The following is an 18797-nucleotide window of genomic DNA, read 5'->3' on the forward strand; positions in this document are numbered from 1 at the left end:
TTTCACTGTGCTTTTCAACACAAACACACAAACACAGACAGATGCAAAATAAACAGTCAGTGAAAATAAACATCCCAGAGTTAAATCCCTCCTTTATCTGAGCAGGTGAAATCAGTGTGTTTGGGGCAAAGGAAGAAAATGTTTGTGAGCAGCTGTGCAACTTCCTGAAAAATGGAAGTTTGAACTTTTTGAGCTTCTTCTCGAATGAGTTGGAATCTGCCTTCTAGTGACAGCTGCATGTGAAAAAACTTACCCTGCCAGTATGTGAATACAAGCACCACGAACCACGGAGGGATCACCAAGAGGGTGCAGGCCCAGGAGTCCAAGAGGTCTGGGATCCCTTCTCCTGCAAAAGATTCCAGGAAGAGATCCAAAAAGGACACAAGGAGACACACAATGGCTCCAAATGCAGGGTTTGTGGTCTTGTTGTGTCTCTTTCAGTCTGGGTGTTTTGCCTTGTGTGGGGGCCCCTGGGTCCCAGGGCACAACAGGCCCCTGGCACAGACCCACATTGTGTCACAATCTGCTCACGGTACAAACAATTTTTAGCCGAGCAAGTGTCTGTATGTAAGTTCGTAATGAAGCGTGTGCCCCGTCAGCTTTTTGTCCAGGGACATGTTTCCTCTCAGAAGGACTCAGTCTGAGCTGCTTCTGGTTCTTTTCCTCTAAACGTGGATGTAAATGAAACCCACCGATACTTCGACTCTGTGTAAAACTTCCTCTTTCTTCTCCAGCAGCTGCCAGCTGACGTGACAGCATTCAGTTTGCTGCTAGCTGAGATGCTAAATCTAAATGTTTCTGCTGAACGAAGCCTTTCACTGTCGTGACCACGGTTACTATTAGACTGCGGAAGATGCATCATTATAACACTTGATTACTGCTGTGCGTTTCTCTGTGACGGTGCAGGTGAAAGGGAAAATCAGTTCCTTTTGATTTCCTATGTAAAGCTGAAATTGCTGGTTGAGGATATTTACTGTGACTCTTACATTATTTAGCAAAAAGCATAGTTTCTCCAGAGGAAGAACAGAATGGACGAATGAGCTGTGAGCTGTGTGTTCTCAGGAGGAACCCTGCTGACTGCTCTGCCACAGAACGCACAAACCACTGTCACATACAGGAAGTGCTGATAACCAGCCACCCCTCCTTTCTCCGTGTCAGATTTTGGTGGATGAAGACTTGTTTTAGTCCCTCCAGCCCCCATCAGGTTTCCTCACTGCTTCAGTTTGGGGGTTTACGAAACGGTGAGTCATTTGATTTATTCTGGGGGTTTCTCAGATGGTTTTATTTGCGTTTTGGTCAGTGCTGCTCCGTTCTCTGGTCCAATGCACTTTGCTTTTGCTAAAATCGGAAACATCTTGGTACATCAAGACGTTATCAGTGACTATCAGAGGCTAGTTCTGCCTTGCACATGAAGTTTTGTTGGGTGTTTTGAGTAAATCAGCCTCTTGAAGTGCAGACCAGTAAGTTTACATCAACACATCACACCCGGTTTGACTCTGTTAGAAAACGGAATAAACTGCAGGTTTTCTGGAGCTAAGCCAGAATCAAACCAACAGTTTTCAGTGCTCGAGTCTTTAAAACAGTGCAACATCTTTTTTTTCCACATTTTTGAGGAAAGTTTTGTGTGTTTTCCAGCTTAAAGGTAAATGTTTTCTGACTCACTATTACGAGGACCTGGAGGGCTGAGCCTCCAATGAACAATAATTATATAGCATATTACATATATTACGTAGTGTTTATTGGTAAAGGTAACAGATAAAGTTTAAAGGCTTTAAAGGAAAGGACTGTTGTCAGTAACTCGTGAGGAGGCCTAGCCCTAACCCTGACCCAGTGCTGTACATTTCAGTTTAGCTGAGTGTTTTCTTTCACATTTATTTTTGACTCGTGATGCCAGCTTCTAAACTCTGCTGTGTTTCACACTTTCAGTCAACGCTGACAGAACTTCTCCAAAATTCAGGTTAGAATGCTGCGGTTAGACGAGACCTAACAGGACACTTCGAACGTCTCTGCTTCGTGTTGTACAGGAGGTTTTACTGAAATCCCCCGGCAGGTCAGTGTCCCAGGTTGAGGTCAACAAAAGCAGAAGTTTACCATCAGGGCCCCTCGACTGTGGAACCAGGAGAGAAAGATTAGCTCCTAACTCACGGCTCTTTTTTAAACCATTTTGAAAACACATTATTTTAGTTGTGTTTGCTTCGACACCTTTAAAGTCACATGACACACAATACTTTAATCATGTTCCTGCTCTTTTCACTTGTTTGTTTCATGGGGCCTGAGCAGTTTTCTGGTTTGTGCGTCTTCACAAAGAACTTTTGAATTTGAAAATGCTTTCTAATTTAAAATGTTAGAATTATGAATAAGTGCAGCGGTGAAGTCAGATATTTCCAGCTCAGGAGGAAGAAGCACAGTTTCGTTTCACTGACGCTCACAGGTTTGAATTCCACTGGATCAAAGTATCTCTGTGGAAAAACCACCCAGAGCTGCTGTTTTCAAATTTGCATTAGATTGTGTACACTTTCCACTGCTGCAGTTTGTTTGGTAAACTATTTCCTGTGACATTAGTGGCTGTAATAAGATTTGTAAATCACGAGTGGTGAATAGTATTAAGGGTTTTTAGCAGTACATTTGAGCTTATGAAATAGTTAAACAATATTTTACAGATTTTCCACATTCACGTTCAAATACTGACGTGTCTCTTGTCTGTGACGCCACATTTTTTGACAAACCTCAGTGATTATGTGTCGTTCCACGCTGGGAGAACCAGTGACGGACTGAAACATTTGTACAACCTTTAAACTCTTTTTTTGTTTTTTGTTTTTCTGAAATGTCTTCACACACTCTGATCTCGTCTTTTGCCCTCAGAGCTGATCAGAGCAGTCGTTTTCAGACTTGAGACTTTGACTTCACCTTTAAGTTGTTTTATGATCTTGATCAGCAGGAAATACAGCAGTAATCACTAAACTTCCTGCTCTCGTCTCCAGTTCTGATGAAATACCTGCAGATTTATACCACTGAACATCGTGGATTTTTTCATGTTCTTTGGGTGGGAAAAGTCCTCAGTCATTGCCACAGCTGTTCTCAACACTCAGGAAATACTGTTGCACCACCAAGTTTGCATCAAAGCTGCGTTTGTGGGGAAACTCTGTCTCTGCTCTTCTACAGATGGGAACCTGCAGGGGCATGTCCTCCTCTCAGTGCAGATCCAGATACATCAGCTGGTGTGTGGACTCACTAACAGAACCACCAACACCTGTCACCACGGCTGTGACAGCTGCAGGTAAGATCCAACACACTCTCAAAAGAGGCAGAAGAACCTTCAGGGATTTTTAAAGCTGCAGCTGCGACTTGACATTTTACTCTCACAGTGTTGTTATTCACCTTTTCATTTACCTGTGTTACTACACTATATGTCATTCTTTTCTATTTCTGTTTACATATTTCACAGTATTGTAATATTAGCTGATGTTGTGTGAATATTACCTGTAAATTATCTGCAGGTTTTCTATAAAACATATTTTATATTTGCACAGTATAATCGCAGATGTCTGTTGTTATTGTAATGTAAATAATGCAAACTGCTTTTCAGTGTTCATTTCTTATTTCATCTTCATTTGTTGTAGATCTTCACATCGTTTCTCACCTCGTAGCCTGTGTCAGAAACGCTGTGACATGAATTCACCCCTGATGATCACATAGTCTTATCTTATCTCATAGAGGTGTAATGGGCTTCGTGCTCAGGTTTCATCAGGTTGCTTCTCTTATCTATATTTTTATTGCTGTATTGATCATTTGTTTGCCAACTGTTCTCTCCATGTTCCCTCATGGTTTTGCTTGTGACTGATATATTTATGGTTCTAAAACCAGACCAGCTGAGCCCAAGAAACGTTCTCTCATGACCTTTGATGCGTATTTGAAATCTGTATTGATAAAGTAAACCTCTTCCTTCTCTGTCTCTGCCTCTTCTTTCTTCCTGTAAACCTCTCAAAGAATTTTTTCAGCCAAACCATCGGTCAGCTGATTCAGGACCGATCCCACTTCTCCTTCTGCCACCACCGGAAACCGCTGCAGGAGGAACAGCATTCACCCCTCAGCTTCCACAGAGGACACGTCACAAGGCCTTCCTACATTCCCACCTCTCCAAACCGAACCCACACTCCAGCTCTACTTCGCACAACACGGACAAAGCAGCTAACAGTGTTAGTGATGTGTGTGAGGATGATGATAGTGAGGAAGGCAGAAAAGGAACCTTAAAATCCCCAGAGGATGAAAAAATCAGCGAGGAGGACTCGTCCCTTCCTCATGCAGGGGTCGACAGGCTCCTCCTCCCCAGGAGCAGCCCGGTCATTTCCAGACACCACAGGCCCATTTCCTGGCACGGAGAGGAAACCAACACATCTGCTCCATCAAGGTAACCACAAACACAAACGCTTAAATAACACTCAGCATTACACCAGTGCATTCTCACCACAAACCAGTCTCCACAAAGAGTCCAACACGGACACGTCCTGCTGAGTCACGTCTTTTGAGATGTTCTGATTTGAGTTGTTTGCTCATAGACAGGGTCAGTGCAGTCTGCTGCCACAGTGTCACTTTGATAACACCACTAGATGGCGCCACAGTGAGAGATTTATAAACCCTGAACACAACAGCTTCAACTTACTGATGAATTATTTTATGTAAATGTCGACAGCATGTGACGATAAATGTCCTGAAAGGTGTGTGGTGGCCTGCGGGGAAACAGGAAGGGAAACAGAACAGGCCTTAATACTACACATACAGAGAGCAGTCATTCAGTCCACACACTTTCTGCTGCCGTCACCGTTAAAGCCATTTCTGATGCCACCAAACAATGATCGCATTTTCACACATCCTCAAACATGAGGTTTTTATAACACTGACAAAAACAGAACAAGTTTACGTGACAGATTATTCTCACTGCAGCTCTGACTTCTTGTTTCCTCAGGGTAAAGGACACGTTGTCCTTTCCATATTAAGTGTTAACTTTCATTTAAAGAGTCACTTTATTCTATTTGTTCTGACTTTAATTTCAACCGATTTCAACCTCCACACACCAACTGGCACTTCATCAGTTCATCCGTTCATCAGTTCATCACTTGAAGAATAAATGTAAAGTGTGGTTGTTGGTTGTGTGGAGTCAGTGATAATTCACCTGCACTGACAGCTGTCAGCAGTAATACTACAACCAACAAAAACAACAATCAACACGAAACACGCAGGTTAATAGCACCGAGACATTTTCACCAAAACCACCAAAGACAGGAAGCAGTGAGTGGGAAGAAGAAACCAGCAGTAACCTTGGTAACAGGCCAATCAGATTAGTTTAAAAAGCCGGCAGATGATGTGATAAAAGACGATGCAGAGGCTGCTGAGAGCCGAGTCCTTTCAGTTCATTCAAACTCACACAGACTTTACAGGACAAGTTAGAGTTTTTCACTCTGAAATGATCAAATCAACAGATCGGAGCAAATGTTAGAACTGACTCAGGGAAATGATTTACACTTCGCTCTCACTCTTCTTTTACATTTAAATTTACACTTCAGACCCTTTCAGCACTTCAAGTATTATCACCATTTGTTTATTTGACAGATTTATTTATTTCTTTATTGTTCATTCTTCCAGCTTGGACTCTTCGTCTCCTGATTCTGGTTCACTGTCTCCGAAGCACCATGGGCTCCCGACAGTCGCCAGTATGGAGGATCTGGGATCCAAACCGAGTTCCAGTCACCGCTCCTCCCCGACCCAGGAGGAAAAGAAGCTGCGCTGCGTCTCACTTTCATCAAATCTGAACCATTTCCTGACCTCTCTGTTCCACCTGCCCTTCAGTGGACAACAGGGATTGGCTGAGGAGCGCAGAGGGCAGCGTCCAATCAGCTGCGATGCCTCACACACACCAGGTAGAAGAGGATTAAATGTTACAGGTGTATCCAGCGTGTCTAGAGTTGCTGTGTTTACATGCACAGAGTAACATCAGAGACTGAGAATCACTTGTGTGGGTTTGTGAGCTGAGGGAGGCTGTCTGTGATCAGCACACGCTCCAAGTAAAAGCAGAACATGTCACATCACATGCGTTCACGTGATTCACCGATGACGCTGCTGTTAAACGAAGCCGTGCTCTTTTTGTTTTGTCAGGTGTCTCTGCCTCAGCTCAACCCACCAAACAGAGGAGCAGCAGTGCTGTCCCAGAATTCTCTGCAGACATCTTCAAAACCAGCTGTGAGCTGGAAAAGGTGTGTTATCAACTTTCAGTACAGTTACATTTTTTTTTGTTTTTGGTTCTTTTAGAACATTATGGATCTAAAAACGTAAAATCAGCGTAAAAAGATGCACATCTTAAATATCCCAGTTTACACTGTGACATGGAAACTTCAGACTCTGTTGCTTGAATAAACGCTGCTGCTGCTGATAATGATGACGAGCTGTCTCACCACTTTCTGTGTGAATGTCCACCTGTGCAGGAAAACGCTCATTTCATTGTGGTGGACATGGTGCTGGAGGTGCTGGAGGGTGTAAAGTGGACTCTGAGCTGTGACCGATGGACGTCCATCATGGACACACACCAAACCACAGGCTACAATATGTCCACGCGTGGATACACAGGCTCTGCAGAGGACAGTCCCACATGTGAACACAAACAGAGATGTAAAGTGAACAGACACACACAGAGCAGACGTTCAGACAGACGCACACACTCCTCTTATGTTCACACAAACCAACACACACAAGATAAAGACGAGGCTGAAGGTCAACCAAAGACCTTCTCTGTGCTCTCCACTGACAGTGGATTTGAAGGTAAAATCCTGACACTGACAATGAGTCACCGTAGAACGTATTTCCTTCTTCTTCAAATTGCTTCACACATGAATGCAACATTTCTGAATATCATGTTGTGTGTTTTAATTTCAGACTGTGGAGCAGAAACTACACTGACACCAAAAGATTCACTCAGAAAGTAAGAAAAACAAACCAGCACACACCTCCGTCGCCTATCCCTTTGTTCTGATTCTGTGATTTCTGAGTCAGTCTGCGGTGTCCCATAATGCAGTGCAGAGTGCCTGGCCCAGCAGCTGGTGCTGCAGTTTAGGAGGAGCTGGTTTCCTTCCTGTGAGCTTCGGCGTGGACGGCAAAGCCTCCGTAGTTCACTTCAGGAGGTGAGAACACGCACAACAACCAATCACCGACCAAACACCACCTGTGAAAAGTCCTGGTTTCATAAAGGTTTTAATGGAGTGTGTGGGAGGCACTACAAATATAAAAAAAGATGGCTGACAGAAGAAGGAAGCTGATGGTGAATTTGTTGCAGCAGTCAGAACGTAACGGTGAAATTAACACTGAATTCCTGCCAGAACTTCCTCATGCTAACATGCTAACATGCCAAACGTGTGTTAACATGCTCACAGTGGTGTGGGGCAGTGGTGACCTGACGGCTGGAGAAGCAGGTAAAGATAAGAGGAAGTGGGTCTGCTGCTTCAGACCAGTGTGTCATGTCTTCCTCCTTTGCTTAGTGGCCACTCTTGCACCCAACAGCGAGACAAAGTCTTGAACTGGAAAAGCAATGAACTTCCACTCTGGTTTTTGTTGTCGTCAGTTGCCAGGTACCGGAAGTGTCGCGGCGAACAGCAGCAGCCTGACAGAGGAGATCCGACTGAGGACCAGGATGAGAGGATCCCTGAGCTGGGCACCTCCTCGCTTCCAGATCATCTTCACAGTTCAGCCAACACTCAGGTCTCATTTCATCTGACAAGACTCAAAAACACCAAATACAAAAAGAAACCAGCAGAGAAAAATTTTAAAAAGAGACAAAACGACAGCAGCAGAGTGTCTGAACTGTGTTTACGTTTCCTCCTCCAGACGCAGTGAAGTCGTGGCCTTACAACACTTCCTGTGTGCAGGCTGTGGGACAGAGGTGGAGCCCCGTGAGTCCTGGTTTACATAGATAACTCTGAGAACCCAGCATTAATGAGTTGTGGGGGATTTTGTGATTCTGACAAAGCTGAAAATCTCTGTGTACAAATACAAATGTTTGTTTGCTGTTGTGAGGATTTCTGACCGTTTGCTGAAAACTGAGATGGTTGTGGTGAAAAGCGGCGCAGTTGTTTCACTTCTTCCATCAGTGTTTTGTGTTACCACCACTGCCAGGTGTGCTGAAGACACACAACACACAGGGGCATTTCATTCAAATACTACAGACAATTTAAAAGGAAACATCTGTTTTCAATGCCTCATTTTACTTTGTGCCAAAACCTTGGTGAATTTCTCTCATAGATCATCGTCATTGTCACTGTTCTGCGATGATCAGGGTTAATAAATGTCACAGTATCTCACAGCGTTCGTTGTTCATAATGTGTTCACACAGTAACAGGACAGTAATGAAACTCTCTCTGCCACCAGGGTACATCAAGAAACTGCGGTATTGTGAATACCTGGGCAGGTGTGTAGAGTGATTTATATATTAATCATTATCGATATATTAAACACTGTTTTCTATCTGAAAAACTTAATGGTGAGTTTGTGATTGGTTGGGCAGGTATTTCTGTGACTGCTGCCACAGCGGCTCTGAGGCTCTGATTCCTGGACGTGTTCTGTCTTCCTGGGACTTCTGCAAGTAAAAAATTCATTTCCTACTCAAATCAGTGCAACTGCTCATAGATCTGTTACTAACACCGTCATTCTCAGTATCCATCACTGAGATGTTCATATCATTGCTGATATTAACAGTAAGAAACATGGTAAACATTCAGCTGCTACTATGAATAAAATAAATTAATAAAATTTTAGTCAGTACACTGATTGATTGATTGATTAGTCAGTCAACAGAAAATGAATCAGAAACAGATTTGATAAATGACTGATTGATTAGATCTGATCAGATCTGTCATGATAACTCTCACACTGCAGGTATCCAGTGAGTGATTTCTCCAAACAGCTGCTGGATTCAGTTTGGCATCAGCCTCTGTTCGACCTGACCTGCGTTGGTAAGACGCTCTGCAGCAAAGTGAAGGAGCTGGACAGGTTCAAGGTGAACACATTATTATTATTATTAGTAGTAGTAGTAGTAGTAGCAGCAGTACTCATATTATGGTGATGATCAGTGTTTGATGACAGCATTCAGTGCAGTGAGGACACCTCCACTCCAACACAACAGCTGAGATTGATTTCAAATTAATTTCACTATTTTCTTTCTTTCTTTCTTTCTTTCTTTCTTTCTTTCTTTCTTTCTTTCTTTCTTCTTCTCTTCAGGAGCTGCAGGAACAGCTGCTGTTCCTCAGGAAGCTGCTGAAAGCCTGCAGATTTTCTGGAGGGTAAACACATCATTTACTTTCTCTGACACATTTACACTCTTTGAAACTGGAACATCACAGTTTGCAGCTGACAGTGTTATAATGCTGTGACCAATGTGTGGATATCAGACATATTTGTGAAAAGTTGCATCATATTAAGTTCATATTCTGATCACGGTTTAATAAAGACACTGTGGGATTTGCAAATGTCTTTGTTTGGCGCCATCCAGTGGCAGAGTCAGAAAAGACACACGATGGCAGACAGTGATACACATACTCAGCTTCAGCAGGATGTGTCATCATGTCCTGTTTGAATGTGACTGTCGTGTGCTTGTGTCCCAGGGTGATGACTGAGTTTGAGCAGCTTCCTGCTCACCTGATCTCTGAGCCGCCACACCTCTTCTCCATGGATGACCTCCTGAGGTTGAAGAAGGGTCAGCTGGTGGCGCAGGCCAGAGCAGTGCTGAACTCCGCCATCAGTCATGTGGAAAGCTGTGAGGTCAGTCAGGCAGAGAAACATGAATGAATGAATGAAACGTGTCATCTCGTGACCTGAGCACACAACTTGCTGAGTTCAGTAATATCAGACAGTTTCTGAGAGAAACAACAGACTTTATCGCTGTGGACTCTTTTCTTTCTTTCACACAGCTTTGTCAAGCCCGAGGTTTCATCTGTGAGTTCTGCCGAGAGAGAGACATCATCTTTCCCTTTCAGAGTGAGTGCAGGCGCTGTCCAGGTGAGCACAGGATTTAAGACTGACACCGTATGTTGTATGTTTCTTGACATGGCTTTGTTTTTCCTGAGCAGGGACACATTTTTCAACACCAGCAGGAATTTTAGCTTAAAAGAGAGTTTTCCTTCATGTCTGTGTGGAAACAAAACACAAATTCCGTATGAAGGTTTAGAGAGTCTGTGGTTGCTGTAATTACTGAAGTGATCCCTGTACAGTATCAGTAACAGTCTCCTCTCTCTTTACAGTGTGTAAGGCCTGTTTTCACAAACTCTGCTTTGTGGAGAAGAAGTGTCCAAAATGTGCACGAATCCAGTCACGGAAAAAACGCAGAGATGGATCCATGAAGTGTGACGGCTGAACAGCTGCAGCTCGGTGCCATGATGGTTTCATTCACCTTAACTTCAGCACACGTTCACATGAAACACCACAGAGCTGCGCATGAAATGAACATCAACACCTCCTGGCTCTTAATCAAATGACCCTTCATTACTAAGATGAGGGAACAGAAGCTGTTATACTTCACATTTCCTGTGGAAATAAAACTGGTATGAGAGTGAGTCCGTACCTCAGGATACGTGTGTGTGTGTGTGTAAATCACGTCATTCACAAGAACAATGTGAATGAATTACGGTACAACAAAACTTGTCCTCAGTCGAGATACACGACAAAAACTCCCACATCCTCAGAGCTGCTACACAGCAGCTGCTGCACCCAGGCTGAAGGCTGTCATTAGAAAAAAACACTGGTAGTAAAAAGAAAACCTGGATTAAAAAATATAATATAACAAATATTAGAAATTGAGAAAAAGTTAATGTGAATGCTGAAACAGACTTAATGAGCAAAACTAAGATCAGGTGCAACAACTCATCTCCACAGAGATCAGTGTTTGTCATAAAGACCATTTACTGTACGTCAGCCTCTGTGGCCAGCAGCAGAACCACAGCACACACACACACACACACACACACACACACACACACAGTCCCATGAGATGCAGTTTGACGCTCTGTGAACAAAGCAGCCCATTAGAGCTGATCCTCTCCAGACAGGAAGTTTCACACCTCGGTGTCAGATGATGACACGTCGAGCTCTAAGGTGTCGCTGCAGTCAGAGGTGTTAAGAAAAACAAGCTTCAGCGTAAACACGATGCAACCACCGCACATCAACATGTGATGCAATCATTGCTGAACAACTGTCATTTTCTGTCATGACATTAAATGTTTGATTAATTAATACATGTTTTTATAACAGTAATGGATCAGATGAGCCTGTGTAATGTGAGAGGGGGTCGCTCAAGGTCACGAATCCACAGAGAACGATCCTCTGACTCTGCAGAGTGTTTTAGTGTCTTTTAGCTCATTCTTTGGATTTTTGGTTCACTCTCATCCTCACGCAGCTGTTTTCAGTGAACGAGCTCGAAAAGCCCAGAGCGACAAACGGTTTGGTTCTCACTGCATGTAGCAGCAGACTGCTGAGCAGCTTCCAAGACCCAAGACCTGGGCCTGAGCCACATGACCTCATGACATGAGATCTACAGGTACAACAGCTGTTTGTACATTCACAGATGTTTGATGCCTGATGTACCTCTTTATGTTTGAGCGCCTCACCTGGTCCCTAAGGCCAGACCCAGAACATCTGCAGTGAGAACCTGCTTTTTATTCTTTTGGTCACAACTCAGAGCTCATGATCGTCATCCGTATAGGAAACTTAACATTTGCACGAAACCTGCTGTAACCTGGGCCAGGCTATAACCTGGCCCAATAACAGATAATGTGGCAAAGGTAAAAGGCAGGTTAGCAGGTACAGCTTACGTACTAAGGGGTTAATTGGATGATGAGGGGCAGGTGTGTGCAGGATGACAGAGGAAAGGTTGGAAGGGCCACGGCTGAGTTAGTACTGAGAGAACATGATGAATGGATGAATAAAGGAAAACATGAGTCACATGGAGGCTGAAGCATGTACTGCACACCTGAAGTTCACCTGTGTATTGTGGCCATCAGGTTCACGCAGCATTTTCTATGTGAACCTTCAAGATGAGGAAAAGATGTAAGTGACTTTGAAAGAGGGTTGATTGTTGGGGCACAGACGGAGGAGCTTCAGTCACACTACCTGCACTGTCCTAATCCTCCCTCTGCTCATGTATGTTCTGATCTTCCAGCTTCATACAGGAGCCTGAGGGTGGATCCTTGAAAGAACTTGTGATCACATGTATTAGTTAAAATTCCATCTTGAATGTTTGGGTGCAGGGTATTCAGGCCAATCCAGACAGGATTAAAGTAAACTAAAGTTAGTAGTATTGGTATTTTTCACATCTGTCACTGGCCCATCTGATGGAACAAATATGATTCAGTTTTATCAAGTGTGTCAATCCAAACCAGGTCTGAGACACGAGCGAGACACGAGCGAGACACACATCACAACCCATTCACCTTTGACCTGTTGACGATCACAGATTGACCAACATCGACCAAAGAGCTTTGAGGAACCAGATAAATAAAGTTATCCATTTTATTATTTTTCAGTTAGCAAACTGTAATTCAATCAGTTTGATGAGTAGATGAAAAATGGAGGGAGAACACAAGAGGAGGGAGAGAAGAAAGCACACAGTGGGAGTGAGTGAAGGAGAAGAGGGGGGAGGAATGTAGGCCAAAGGAAAGAAGACAGGGTAGGTGAGGTAGGAAGTGAGAGAGAGAGTCCATGAGAAAAGGTGTGAGCGATGAAGGGGACGAGACATATAAATGTAGGATGGCAGAGAGCTTCAGACAGAGAGCAGCCAGAGCTGCAGCTTCTCCTCCTCTCTCTGTAGATGGAGGCCCAGGGTGGAGCAGAGCTCTGCTTTCCAGAACTCCTCAACGCCTCCTGCAGGAAGCCGACGCCTCCTTGGTCCAAAGTTGTGCTCCTTCAAATTGTCCTGTCGTCTGTGTCTGTGCTCACTGTAGCTCTCAACCTGCTCGTCATCGTCTCAGTCTCTCACTTCAGGCAGAGATGATCTTACGTTCTGTTTTACAAATGTATCTGAAGAAGAAACTGCTCACACCTTAGGAAATTAGACTCATTGTGTTTTGCCTTGATTCTGCACATTAAAGCTAAAGATGTGACAAATGTATTGCTAATATATTGCTAATCGATCCATTCATGCCTTCCACTGCACATAATAATATTACTTGTACTGCTTTGTTTTCCTTGACTGCTGAGTCATGTTTAATGATGCTTTTTGTGTCCCCTCAGACAACTTCACGTCCCCACCAACCTCCTCCTCCTCTCTCTGTCGGTCTCAGACTTCCTCGTGGGCCTCGTGTTCTTGCCTGGTGAAATCCTCCGAAACACATCCTGCTGGTTTCTTGGTGATTTCCTCTGTTCTCTGTATAAGTGCATATCCACCATCGCTGTCACTGCCTCAGTAGGAGACATGGTGCTCATATCAGTCGACCGCTATGTGGCTATTTGTGACCCCATGCATTACACCAGCAGAATCACTGTCAGGAGAATGAAACTCAGCATTTTTCTGTGCTGGGTTTATTCTGCGCTCTACAGTAATCTGTTTTTGAAGGATGACCTGTACCAGCCAAACAGGTTAAATTCCTGCCACGGAGAATGTGAGATTCTTGTTGGTTATATTTCTGGAACTGTTGACCTCGTTTTGACCTTTATTCTTCCCATTTCTGTCATTATAATTCTGTACATGAGAGTATTCATGGTGGCTGTGTCTCAGGCTCGTGCCATGCGCTCTCACGTTACAGCCGTCACCCTCCGGCGTTCAGTGGCTGTACTACCAAAGAAATCTGAGCTGAAAGCAGCCAGGACTCTCGGTGTTCTTGTAGTTGTGTTTCTAATATGTTTCAGCCCAGTTTACTATACTTCTTTTTCAGTGGAAACCTCGATCACTTCTCCGTCAGGGTCTTTTTTAATCTATCTGTTCTGTTTTAACCCCTGTCTGAACCCCTTGATCTACGCCTTGTTCTATCCCTGGTTCAGAAAAGCTGTTAAACTGGTTGTGACTCTTCAGATCCTGCAGCCTGGTTCCCGTGAGGCCAACGTACTGTAGAGGTGACACCTGCTCTATGTTCAGAGAAATGAACACGTTCATGTTTTTCAGTGAGTGAATTGACAAATGCAGGAAGTTAAAGGATGATGCATAAATTGTATGTGGAGAAAAACATATTATATTCTATATATTTTCAGCTGCTCTTCTAGTCGTAATCCTATAAATAAGTTGCATGAATGATATGTTAAATCAAATATTAAACTATAACAAATACTATACAGTTATTACTGCATTATTAATAAAATGTGGATCTCTTCGAACACTCGCTGACTGTCAGACCTTATGTTTGTGCTGAAGGATTTCATTTCCATTTGCCACTGCTGAGAGTCATAAGCACCATGACAAACACCCAGTTTCATGTAATCTGTGAACTGACCTGTGGGATAATCAACATGTTCTACACATTTCACTCTCCCAGGAAACGTTTTTCTGTGAAGTATGTGAACAAAACCAGACAGTAGAAGGACATTTGCACACGAAGCTGTGACACAGCTGCTGTGCTCAGTGCTTTATGACATTTAACAAAGTCACACAGAAATGATCCCATTGATCAGTCACAGAGTTTTTATTGTTTTTGCTCCACACCTCAGTTACAGCGTTCATTTGTTTGGCTCAGCTGCATTTTTAACTCTCATTTATTATTTCCCAATTTAAACTGTTTTCAAATCACACAAACATCAGCCAGCGTCTCTGTCGTCCCTGGTTCATGTCGTCACATGACAAATACTCAGTGTAGACACTGAGCTGTAGGAGGAATCACAGTGAGTGATAAGTGATCTAAATGAGCATTATCACCTTGCTGAGAGGACAGTAGAAAGCCACTCATGTCTATGCCAGCCGTCATGTGGTCACATGAATGGGACACATAGAGAGGTGTACCTGCAGAGGGTAAGCCAGGCCTCATGTTCGCGGGGCAATACTGGCAGCGCTGTTTTATGGAAAGAAGCTAAGGTTTGTCCTAAAAGTTGCTCGATTTGTTGCTCGGTGTTTTTTTGAAAAAAGTTGTTGAAGGGTCTGGCAACACTGCCTGCAAACGTGCAAATGTGATTTATCTGTATATTTGATCTGTGCTTGATGCAGACTTTGAAGTGGAACTGTACTTTGATTGTAACTGACTTTTCACAAATTTGCAAGAACACGAAAACAGAGAAGAGCGTAGCGTTGGAACGGCCTGTGTTTAACGAAGGCGACTGAACAGATGACAGATTTCTGTGTGAAGGCAGCTCGAACCATTGAGGAGGATGAATGCATGACATCACGTCTGCTCACGTCACGCAGCTGTTCCTTCTGAAACGTGTTGTCATGTAAACACCAGACCATAATAAATCCCATCCCATGAAAACAGCTAATGCCTTCCATTTGAATGATTTTTAATCAGACTGAAAAAAGTTTGCATGTAAGCACGAATAATGTTTACACAATCTGCATTAGCCACAGTGCTGCTGTGTTGTCGCCCCATTTTGTCCCCCAGTCAGTTGTGAGACAGGAATCAGTGGTAAGTGTGTGCATCTTATAAACCGTTAACTTATCATGCAGTCAGTGGTGGCTGGTTCGTGCTAGTACAACTGGACTGTTCCCAGTTAAGTTGCTGTCCTCAGTACCTTTCTAACAAGCCCTACAAAACGGCACAGCAACGCAAACCTTTTAACACCACCTTCATCTGAAAAGTCACCCACTCCAACAGGTAGATGGAGAGAGCGTGATGATGACGAAGGTGTTTCTCATCAGTCCCAAGGGAGACTAAGACAGAGGGAGTGAGCAGTGAGGGGACTGACAGAGACAGATAAATGTGTAGGATGGCAGAGAGCTTCAGACAGAGAGCAGCCAGAGCTGCAGCTTCTCCTCCTCTCTCTGAAGATGGAAGTCGAGGGTGGAGCAGAGCTCTGCTTTCCAGAACTCCTCAACGCCTCCTGCAGGAAGCCGACACCTCCTGGGTCTGAAGCTGTGCTCCTGAACGTTCTGCTGTCCTCCGTCTCTGTGCTCACTGTAGCTCTCAACCTGCTCGTCATCATCTCAATCTCCCACTTCAGGCAAAGATGAATTTCGCAGCTTAAACTAAAATTTCTAGGTTTTAGAAATCTGAACACTGAGATTTAAAAGAAGAATTGAGGTAGTACTGAGTAATGTTGCACACCGGACCATCTCCTGCCAATGATATTCTGTCGTTTCTTTGAGAAATTGAAGAAGTTATTTTAACAGTTGATATTTTAACTGGCACAAACAGGCTCTAATATAAAACTGTCTTGTCATTTCGACATGTGGACTTGTTGAATGAATTATGTTTTTCTCTTTTCCCTCCAGGCAGCTCCACACACCCACTAACATCCTCCTCCTCTCTCTGGCTGTCTCAGACTTTCTCGTGGGCCTCCTGCTGATGCCGGTGGAAATGTTCCTAAAAACGGGCTGTTGGTTTCTTGGTGATCTGATGTGTTCTCTGTATAATTACATGTCCTTCATCATTACCTCGGCCTCAGTGGGAGACATGGTGCTCATATCCATCGACCGTTATTTGGCTATTTGTGACCCTCTGCATTACACCAGCAGAGTCACTGAGAGAAGAGTTAAACTCTGTGTGTGTGTGTGTTGGCTCTGCTCTGTTTTCTATAACAGTCTCTTTGTAAAGGACGACCTGACTCATCCAGACAGACATCATTTCTGTTATGGTGAATGTGTGATTATCGTTGATCATATTGCAGGAGTTGTTGACCTCGTTTTGACCTTTATTCTTCCCATTACTGTCATTATATTTCTGTACATGAGTGTATTCATGGTGGCTGTGTCTCAGGCTCGTGCCATGCGCTCTCACATTACAGCCGTCACACTCCAGCGTTCAGAGACAGCAAAGAAATCAGAGCTGAAAGCAGCCAGGACTCTTGGTGTTCTTGTAGCTGTGTTTCTAATATGTTTCTGTCCATATTACTGTGTTTCTCTTGCAGGGGACGACTTACTCTTTAGCTCATCTGGATCTTTTGTGCTCTATCTCTTCTATTTTAACTCCTGTTTAAACCCTGTGATCTACGCCTTGTTCTATCCCTGGTTTAAAAAAGGTATTAAACTGGTTGTGACTCTTCAGATCCTGCAGCCTGGTTCCTGTGAGGCCAACGTACTGTAGAGGTGACACCTGCTCTATGTTCAGAGAAATGATAACGTTCATGTTTTTCAGTGAGTGAATTGACAAATGCAGGAAGTTAAAGGATGATGCATAAATTGTATGTGAAGAAAAACATATTATATTCTATATATTTTCAGCTGCTCTTCTAGTCGTAATCCTATAAATAAGTTGCATGAATGATATGTTAAATCAAATATTAAACTATAACAAATACTATACAGTTATTACTGCATTATTAATAAAACGTGGATCTCTTCGAACACTCGCTGACTGTCAGACCTTATGTTTGTGCTGAAGGATTTCATTTCCATTTGCCACTGCTGAGAGTCATAAGCACCATGACAAACACTCAGTTTCATGTAATCTGTGAACTGACCTGTGGGATAATCAACATGTTCTACACATTTCACTCTCCCAGGAAACGTTTTTCTGTGAAGTATGTGAACAAAACCAGACAGTAGAAGGACATTTGCACACGAAGCTGTGACACAGCTGCTGTGCTCAGTGCTTTATGACATTTAACAAAGTCACACAGAAATGATCCCATTGATCAGTCACAGAGTTTTTATTGTTTTTGCTCCACACCTCAGTTACAGCGTTCATTTGTTTGGCTCAGCTGCATTTTTAACTCTCATTTATTATTTCCCAATTTAAACTGTTTTCAAATCAGGGTCAGCAAACAGCTGAACCTTTAACCCACTTTCTTAACATCCAATAAAATCTGAGCTTTTCAGTTGCTGTGCTTCATTCAACCTTTTAAACATAATTCATAAATGTACTACATTCATTCAAACATAGGTCAGAACATGTATAAACATACAGTGCTTAACAAATTTATTGGACCACCACCCAAAGTAAGGTTTATGCCACAGCCGCCCTAAATTAATTCCCCAAATCATTTTTTATGTTTCTGTGATGGTTAATACACCAGTATGTAGAAGCTCTTTAACTGATATTTTTAATGCTAAAATATAACTGTTATTTTTTATCTATGAATTTTCAGATTTACAGTTTTCAAAAAAAAAAAAGGTAAAGCACCTTATTATTTCTTAAGATGTCAAATTATAGTGATTTACTTGCATTCCTGAACAGAAAAATTAGTTTCAGTGGTTTTTATAACAGGTGGTCTTATAAATTTAAGCACTGTGTGTATATATGTGTAAACATGACAAATATACCATGTAATGTGTGAGCAGATGCATTCTGAGAGTTAATAAAACACTGTCAGAGTCACTGCCTACCTAAACAGGAGAAATACGATGCTTCGTCCTCAGCAGCAGTTTTAATGCAATGAGGACAATACAGCGATTTCCTCGGGTATGTGGGTGGAGACAGGAGCAATCGATCCCAGATTATCAGATCAGGATCGCTCCACAGATCACAGATCAATTCCATTATAATCCAAGTTACAGCAGTTAGAAACAGCCGCTGTAGAATCTTCACCATGTTGTGTAACCAGAGGAACCAGCTGCGGTTCTATGACTTCCTGTTGACCACCACAGGTGAGACTTTAGACTGGTAGCTAACACACACACATTATTCTCACAGATTCCAGCACTGTCAAGGACAATGGACAATGTCCAGGCTGTGGTCCTTTAGATGACGGGA

The 18797-nt window shown here is 43.1% G+C and overlaps 3 protein-coding genes across 4 annotated transcripts; all 3 read left to right on the forward strand.

Annotated features, from left to right (window-relative positions):
- The first annotated feature begins 976 nt into the window (after nt 1–976).
- rubcnl (rubicon like autophagy enhancer) lies at nt 977–11185 on the forward strand. 2 transcript variants are annotated; one of them, XM_041056732.1, is made up of 18 exons: nt 977–1241; nt 1958–2050; nt 3163–3277; nt 3988–4408; nt 5641–5915; nt 6151–6248; nt 6477–6810; nt 6925–6970; nt 7064–7169; nt 7607–7743; nt 7870–7934; nt 8410–8449; nt 8546–8623; nt 8917–9037; nt 9259–9320; nt 9642–9798; nt 9948–10035; nt 10278–11185. In XM_041056732.1, exons 3-18 carry the CDS (start codon nt 3163–3165, stop codon nt 10388–10390), a joined length of 2256 nt encoding a protein of 751 aa, XP_040912666.1. In that variant the 5' UTR covers nt 977–1241; nt 1958–2050; the 3' UTR covers nt 10391–11185. The 2 variants fall into 2 exon arrangements, with proteins under 2 accessions (XP_040912666.1, XP_040912665.1); XM_041056731.1 differs by lacking the exon at nt 1958–2050 and having other exon boundaries at nt 978–1241.
- Nucleotides 11186–12838: 1653 nt separating this feature from the next.
- LOC121194125 (trace amine-associated receptor 13c-like) lies at nt 12839–14077 on the forward strand. The gene is made up of 2 exons (XM_041056767.1): nt 12839–13011; nt 13261–14077. Exons 1-2 carry the CDS (start codon nt 12839–12841, stop codon nt 14075–14077), a joined length of 990 nt encoding a protein of 329 aa, XP_040912701.1.
- A 1857-nt stretch (nt 14078–15934) lies between these two features.
- Nucleotides 15935–17189, forward strand: LOC121194128 (trace amine-associated receptor 13c-like). Its single transcript, XM_041056771.1, has 2 exons — nt 15935–16107; nt 16379–17189. The coding sequence occupies exons 1-2, from the start codon at nt 15935–15937 to the stop codon at nt 17187–17189; spliced, it is 984 nt and encodes a 327-aa protein (XP_040912705.1).
- Nucleotides 17190–18797: the final 1608 nt, after the last annotated feature.

Source organism: Toxotes jaculatrix, chromosome 15, assembly GCF_017976425.1.
Source record: "Toxotes jaculatrix isolate fToxJac2 chromosome 15, fToxJac2.pri, whole genome shotgun sequence".
Taxonomy (NCBI): Eukaryota; Metazoa; Chordata; class Actinopteri; family Toxotidae; genus Toxotes; species Toxotes jaculatrix.